Below are 6,961 nucleotides of genomic sequence, written 5' to 3' on the forward strand. Positions count from 1 at the left end.
AAAAAAAAAAAAAAAAAATTAACAATAAGATTCATTTTGTAGATCTGTTCTATTATGGCGTTGAGGTCTCATGTCACTTGTTCCAAGCTGGTAATGCTTTAACAGACACAAATTTATTTTTAAGATGTGGTTATGCATAGTTTGGCATTAAAGTACGGTCTACGGGTCCGCAGGTAGATATTGCTTCAATATTAACTTCACAATAGATAGATAGATAGATAGATAGATAGAAGTCCTGAGTGAGTCCAGACTCCTGCCGAGCACAGACCCAGCCTTTTTGACCAGCTTGTCCAGTCTCTTTGTGTTCATGTTGGACATGCTGTTGCCCCAGCAGACTGCAGTATTAAAGAGTTACACTGGCCACCACTGACTGATAAAACATGTGCAGCATTTCACTGCAGACGTCAAAGGACCTGAACTTCCTCAGGAAAAAGATCCAGCTCTGCCCCTTCAGGTAGATGGCATCCATGTTCAGGGACCAGTCCAGTTTACTGTCCAGGTGCACACCTGGGTATATATAAGTGTGCACCACCTCAATGTCCTTCCCTCGAATGTTGACTGGCTGAAGGGTGGGCCTAGACCTCCGAAAGTCCATGACCATCTCCTTGGTCTTGGAGGTGTTCAGAAGGAGGCAGTTCTTGTCGTTCCATTCACTGGAGGCCATCGTCAGATCCCTGTACTCCTCTTCCTGCCCGTTCCTGATACACGCAACAATAGCTGAGTCATCCGAGTATTTCTGGATGTGGCAGGACTCAGAGTTGTATTTAAAGTCGGCTGTATACAGGATGAACAGGAATGGAGCCTGAACAGTCCCTTGTGGAGCCCCAGTGCTGCTCATCACTGTCCCTGAGACACAGTTACCCAGCCTGATGTGCTGTGGTCGTCTTGTCAGGTAATCCACAATCCAGGACGTGTTCAACCTGTGGCCTTCAGAAGGTGGAGAAGCAGCCGCTCCAGGGTCTTCATGATGTGTGATGTGAGGGCCACCGGTCTGTAGTCATTTATCTCAGCCGGTCGTCCTACGTTAGGTACTGGAACAAGACATGATGTTTACCACAGGACCGGGACCCTCCCTGTTTGAAGGCTTAAGTTAAAGATCCTCTGGAGAGGCTCAGCGAGCTGGGCTGCACAGTTCTTTAACAGCCTCGGAGACACATCATCCGGGCCTGTTGCCTCTCCAGGGCAAGGCCTCTTGAGCTCCACCCTCACCTCCTCCACTGTAAAGGACAGGAGGCTTGACCTCAGTGTGGAGGGAGGTGCAGCTGCAGTGTCAGGTTGTGGAGGAGATGCTGTAGGAGAAGCTGCAGCTGAAGCAGTGGGAGAGAGAACAGGTGAAGCTGTGTCACACCTGTTGTAGAACAGGTTGAACTCATTGGCCTTGTCCACATCACCTGTTGCCTGGCTGTTCTCCCCCTTCCACATCTCTCTGGTGTTGTTGTGCTGCAGTTTCCTCTCTACTTTCTTTTTGTAGTCCTCCTTCTCCTGCTTTAATCTCCTCTTCAGCTCATGTTGCACACACCTGAGCTTCTCCCTGTCTCCATCCCTGAAGGCCTCCTTTTTCTGGTTGAAGAGGGTCTTGATGTTACTGATGATTCAGGGTTTGTTGTTTGGAAAGCAGTGTACAGTCTTTGCTGGTAATATTGTGTCCATACAGAAGTTAATGTAGTCTGTGGTACATTCAACCATTCTATCAAGGTCAGGGTCCTTGCTTTTATCATTTTCCTGTGACTCCAACAGTACATTCCAATCTGTGCACTCAAAACAGTCTCTTACACACTCACTGGCCTCCGGGGTCCAGTTCCTGAATGAGCAGGTGGTTGCAGCCTGCCTCAGTACACAGGGCTTGTAGGAAGACTGAACAAAAACCAGATTATGATCTGATCTGCCAAGTGGTGGTAGAACTGAAGCAGTGTAGGACTCCTTGACATTTACATACAACAGATCCAGTGTCTTATTTTCCCCTGTGGGACAGTCATCGTACTGAGTGAAGCCAGATAGGTGAGAGGTGAGAGTGACATGGTTAAAATCCCCCGATATTGCAATGAATGCATCAGGGTGCTGGGTCTGTACTCTTGTAACAGTCTCGTGGATGTCGTCACATTCAACCACAAGCTTTGCTCGTGGTTGAATGTAAACAACAATGGCAACAATGTGTGAGAACTTCCTCGGTACATAGTACGGTCTAAGACCGACTGCCAACAGTTCAATATCCCAACAGCAGATCATCTACTTCACTTTGCTGGGACTGGGGTTGCACCAAGCAGAACCAGTCCTCCACCTTTATTCTTCCCACTTGCTCTGGCGTCTCTGTCCGCTCATACTGCAGTGAAGCTGGGTAAATCCACACAACGGTCAGGAGTGTTGTCGAATAACCAGGTCTCCGTGAAACACATGAGACTACACTCACGATATGCTTGCTGGTTCTTCACAAGTGCCTCCAGTTCATCACACTTGTTAGCCAGGGAGTTGACATTTCCCATGAGGATCAATGGTAGAAAAAGGCTTATATCTCCATCTCCTAGCCTTTAGCTTAGCCCCAACTCTGCATCCACAGTACGGCTTCCTCAGTTCAGCTGGTATGGGACGTTTGTCTCCATATCTGGTAAACTTTAAAGCCAGGAGTTCTTCCTTTGTGTACATTATTTTCTCCATCGTCAGACGAAACAACGACGTAGAATAAAAAACATCAATCGACAAAAAATATACTAATATATAGAAATGTGTTCCAAAAAACTACGAGCTATGCGGACTTGCTGCAATTTGTTGCCAGTGCATCAATGTAGTGATAAGGGCTAAAAAGTCTGCTCTACAAAACACTAAAAACATGTGATTTTCCCTCTGGTTACCAGAGAATTAATATGAAATTCTTGTTTAGCATAGGAAGTAATAATTATTTCTACCAACATGCAAAGTGTGGCTCTTTAATTCTGCTGCTGAAGGTGTTTAGATCTTTTATTGCTGTTTCTATTGTTGTCACCTATGTGCTGTTGAACTTTCATGACTAGCCCGGACTGAAATTTCTACTCTGCCCCTATTTTAAAACATCAAATCATTTGCAAAACAGAAGGCTATAATTTTGATGAAAAGATGTGATTATAAAAAGAAAAAAAAAGCAATAGGAAGAGTTAAAAGGTGAGAGAGTCAGGTGGTGAATCGACAGGTGATCCCTCCCCCATCAAAAAAAAAAGGAAAACTGAACTAAGCTCCTGCTTCAGTTCAGTCCTGAATGTTCAATCATTATCATTAAAATTGTATTGTTATGGCGAGGGATGTGGGCTGCCAACATTTTTAAGATTCTCAAGTGGGTCATGAGTTGGAAAAGCTTGGGAACCACTGCCGTAAACAACATTATTACTATATCATCACATTTTCTGAAATACTGCATTTAGAGGTTACACCTAACAATGTGAAAAGTTAATCCTAAAGTATGTTTCAAGTGTGCTGCTCTAAAAGTAAATCATGAAGTGAAGCAGGTTGGTTATTAAAAGTTAATGACAGTTTACTGGTAATTCATCTGAATGTGTCTTTGTCTCTTAGATTCTATGGAACAGTTCATGTTTCATACATTTCTTTGCGGCACCAATGAAAAAAACATAAAGGTGCAGAGAACAGAACAGTGATGGACCCTGGCTCAGTTATTATTCATCCTTACTTCTGCACTACTACCAACAAATACCACAGGCAGAACTGAAGCCGGCCCATGAGGAAGGACATCATGCATGTGAGCCTGAGTTTCCTCTTTGTCAGTCATGCAAACTGCAGGTCCTCCCTCATCAACCAGCCACGCTCCAGTAGGCTGACTCGCTGATGTTAGCATAGCAGGCTGTAGCCACAGTAGCCTGTTCTGCTGGTGCTGCTGTGGTGTCTGCGTCTTTGATTGTGGTAAATCAAAAGAAAACTGCTTATGAAGACAGAAGCTCTGAGCTGCGTTCAGTGTCCTCTGAAAATGCCAGCAGTTGTGGTAATGAAGACAACAATCATTTCACCAAAGTAAAACCAGCAGACCAGCGCAACTCTGAACTCTAATCAGGGCCGTGATACGTAGCATAATGGGTCTAGATAGGGGCTGGGTGGATCCTGGCCCTGGTGCTCCATGCTAACACACTGCAAAGGATCCCCAGTGTTATATCAAGCTGTTTAGCTCTATAGCTAAAAGGTTAGATAAAACTGAATGATGTAAATGTAAACCATTAAAGGCTCAGGTCACCACTTCAGCAAGCCGAGTGTTTAGTAAGAGCAGAATCTGCACAAATCAAAATGCTTTTATTAATATTCTGATCATGCGATGCCAACTTCAAAGAATAACTTACTTTGTCCTGTACGCTTGTCTCATTAGACAAATTACATTTGATTATATTTGATATTTGATAGTCTGACCGACTGTTTCATTGACGCAGGTAATCACAGGTCTGGCGTCACATGCTGGGGGGTAAACACTGACTAAGGGTGAGTGGCAGCAACATTTACACAGTTTCACACCGTCACTGTAAGTGTTACTATGGAAACCCGAGCCACAGACTCACAGGACACCTGAATTACTCTGGAGTAGAAATCAACTTTATCCAGCACAGATGACATGTTTAGCCTAGCTTAGCACAACGACTGGAGCAGGGGGAAACTGCTAGACTAGTTAGCTACCCAACGTGATACAATTCAGCTTCTAATAGCTCCAAAGTAGAGCCAGACCGATTTCACAGATACTTCTGTTAAGCAATAATGCAGTGGAAATGCTCGGGTCAAGTCAAGTTATAAAGGCAGCATTTTATGTATATTTGATCCTTTGTTTTCATTCAAGTTAAATATATATATATATACTGTATATATATATATATATATACATATTTGTTGTTTGTTTTTTATTTAGAGTTATTTATCTTTATAGTTATTTTATTTAATTCCCAGTGAAGTTTACCGTTTCAGTGCACTGATGTCATTTTGGACAATAGAGTTTATTGTTAAACTGTAAAATATCCCGCTTTCATGACATATCTTTTTCACAAGTGTTTATCGATATTTTTTACTCCCTGATATCGGTATCAGCATCGGTCCCAAAAATCCAATATCGGTCTGGCTCTACTCCAAAGCACAGTGACACGGATTTTATTATGTGACTGTTGGTGAGGCAGCAAACAGGACCATGTCCAATGTGTCCAGAGTCTTTAATGGAAAAAAATCCAATTCTGGATGAATCTGACCTTGAGCTGCACAGAAACATCTGTTGTTTGTGTTTGTGCCGACCTTAACACTGACTTCAGTTATAATTAGTGTATCTCCAGATAGGACTATCCACTCAAACAGGTGAGAACGGCCCAGGTCACTACTGCCCAAAGAAATTCTATTGTCTGATCTCAAGCTACTGGAGCCCAAGCAGAGCCATTAGTTTCCATCCACCCAACCTCAAGAATATTTTCATCAATTAATAATACACTCTCACACTGCAGCAAAAATCAACCAAGGAACAGCTAACAACACAACCAACACACACGACACACACGCACGCACGCACACACGCACGCACACACGCACACACACACACGCACACACACACACACACATGTATATCAACCTGCAGTGTTGGACTTGCCTGGGTTTCTGGCACTCAGAAATGCTGGAGGGCAGAGGGTGTAACAGACAGACCGGTGGAACAAAACAATTAAACAGAAAAATGAAGATACACTGTGGCTGTCAGTAAATGAAACAACAAAACTAAAATCCCCTACACAAGAGCTCAGTTGGACTTCAGAAACCAGGTCCCAGCTGTGTTACTCACCAGTTGCTGAGGAGCCTCAGAACTCCTGGATTCAGACTTGAACTTCCGGACGTTGGACATGCTGAGAGGCAGCAGTCCAAACCTGCAGAGGACACAACAGTCATGGTGGAGATGTATAATCATATCTCATCAAAAAATACAGATATCCTATAAATATCAAAATAACTTCTGCCTGAAATGTGACTTGACACCATGAATCAAGAAGCTGTTTGTGCTTCTTAAATCAGATTTAAATAATAATTTCACACAATTAGAATCTATTTCATGTCATTACTTAGTGAGGTTTTTGTAGCTGCTTTAAAGTGCTTTAAAACACTATTTAACATTTTGATTCTTTTGTTAGATGAAGACTTTTGAACTTCCTTTATCCATTTATTTTGTATTTTCACACCTTATCTGGACTAAATGTCATTTGTCCCTCTACAGTCCAAAATGTGTTGTATTCATTACTTCTGTTTATAGATGTTTATAAAAGCCCAACTGTAAGACTCAGCTCCTGGGTCAGATCTGGGGTTACTAGAAACCAAGAGGACCTGTGAAGACCTCCGCTCTAATAGTGCAATGAGGGACCAGCAGTCGCTGCACATCATCTCAGTGACAGTGTGGTTTGTTTCTGCGAATTAGATTCATGTCACAAATTTTATGAGTTATTAATGCCACATAGAGCTTCTAGCATTGACCTCTGACCTGATCTGGCTGCTGGCCAGTGGCAGGATGTTGTACGGCTCCTGGGAGTTTAGACTGCTGCTCCGTGAGGTGAACTGCTTCTCTGAGCCTGTCAGCAGCCCTAGCAGCACCTGAAACACAACACCACATTGTGACACAGCCACAAGTACATGGGGGCAATAATATAGATCAACTAGAAAATTCCAGGGAAATTTTTAGTGCCACGGGGGCTACTGCCGGGATGAGTACATGATTTATTTCCAGTGTTCAAAAGTCACCCTGATCATATTCTGGTTTTGAGAAATGTCTTGATATAAAAGACTCTGATATAAAACAATTTCACATCCCTCCATCGTGTATTATGTGGGAAATATCTCATATTCTGTGTTGTTTTTTTTAATAAAACAAGAGGCAACATGTCTTCAAACTGGCATTTAAAGGGTTAAAATCCCGAAAACTAATAAACATTTGGTAGGTTTGAGCAGAACTGAAGTGGTTTAAGAGATGTGTGCAAAAAAAGCAGAA

At 42.9% G+C, this 6,961-nt stretch overlaps 1 protein-coding gene across 2 annotated transcripts in view; it reads right to left on the reverse strand.

The window, feature by feature from the left end:
* The window catches only part of cog1 (component of oligomeric golgi complex 1), a 24,417-nt gene that overhangs the window by 1,004 nt on the left and 16,452 nt on the right, over positions 1–6,961 (reverse strand). The window contains exons 13-15 of one of the 2 annotated variants that reach the window (XM_023422839.2): positions 6,458–6,567; positions 5,771–5,852; positions 5,585–5,608 (exon numbers count right to left, since the gene is read on the reverse strand). In XM_023422839.2, coding sequence (XP_023278607.1) covers positions 5,600–5,608; positions 5,771–5,852; positions 6,458–6,567 — 201 coding nt within the window. In that variant the 3' untranslated portion in view covers positions 5,585–5,599. The remainder of the gene's footprint in view (positions 1–5,584; positions 5,609–5,770; positions 5,853–6,457; positions 6,568–6,961) is intronic. The other variant, XM_023422838.2, reaches the window with a different exon arrangement.

Source organism: Seriola lalandi, unplaced genomic scaffold, assembly GCF_002814215.2.
Source record: "Seriola lalandi dorsalis isolate HSWRI2012SDOR001 ecotype SW California unplaced genomic scaffold, Sedor1 jcf7180002054686, whole genome shotgun sequence".
Lineage (NCBI taxonomy): Eukaryota > Metazoa > Chordata > Actinopteri > Carangiformes > Carangidae > Seriola > Seriola lalandi.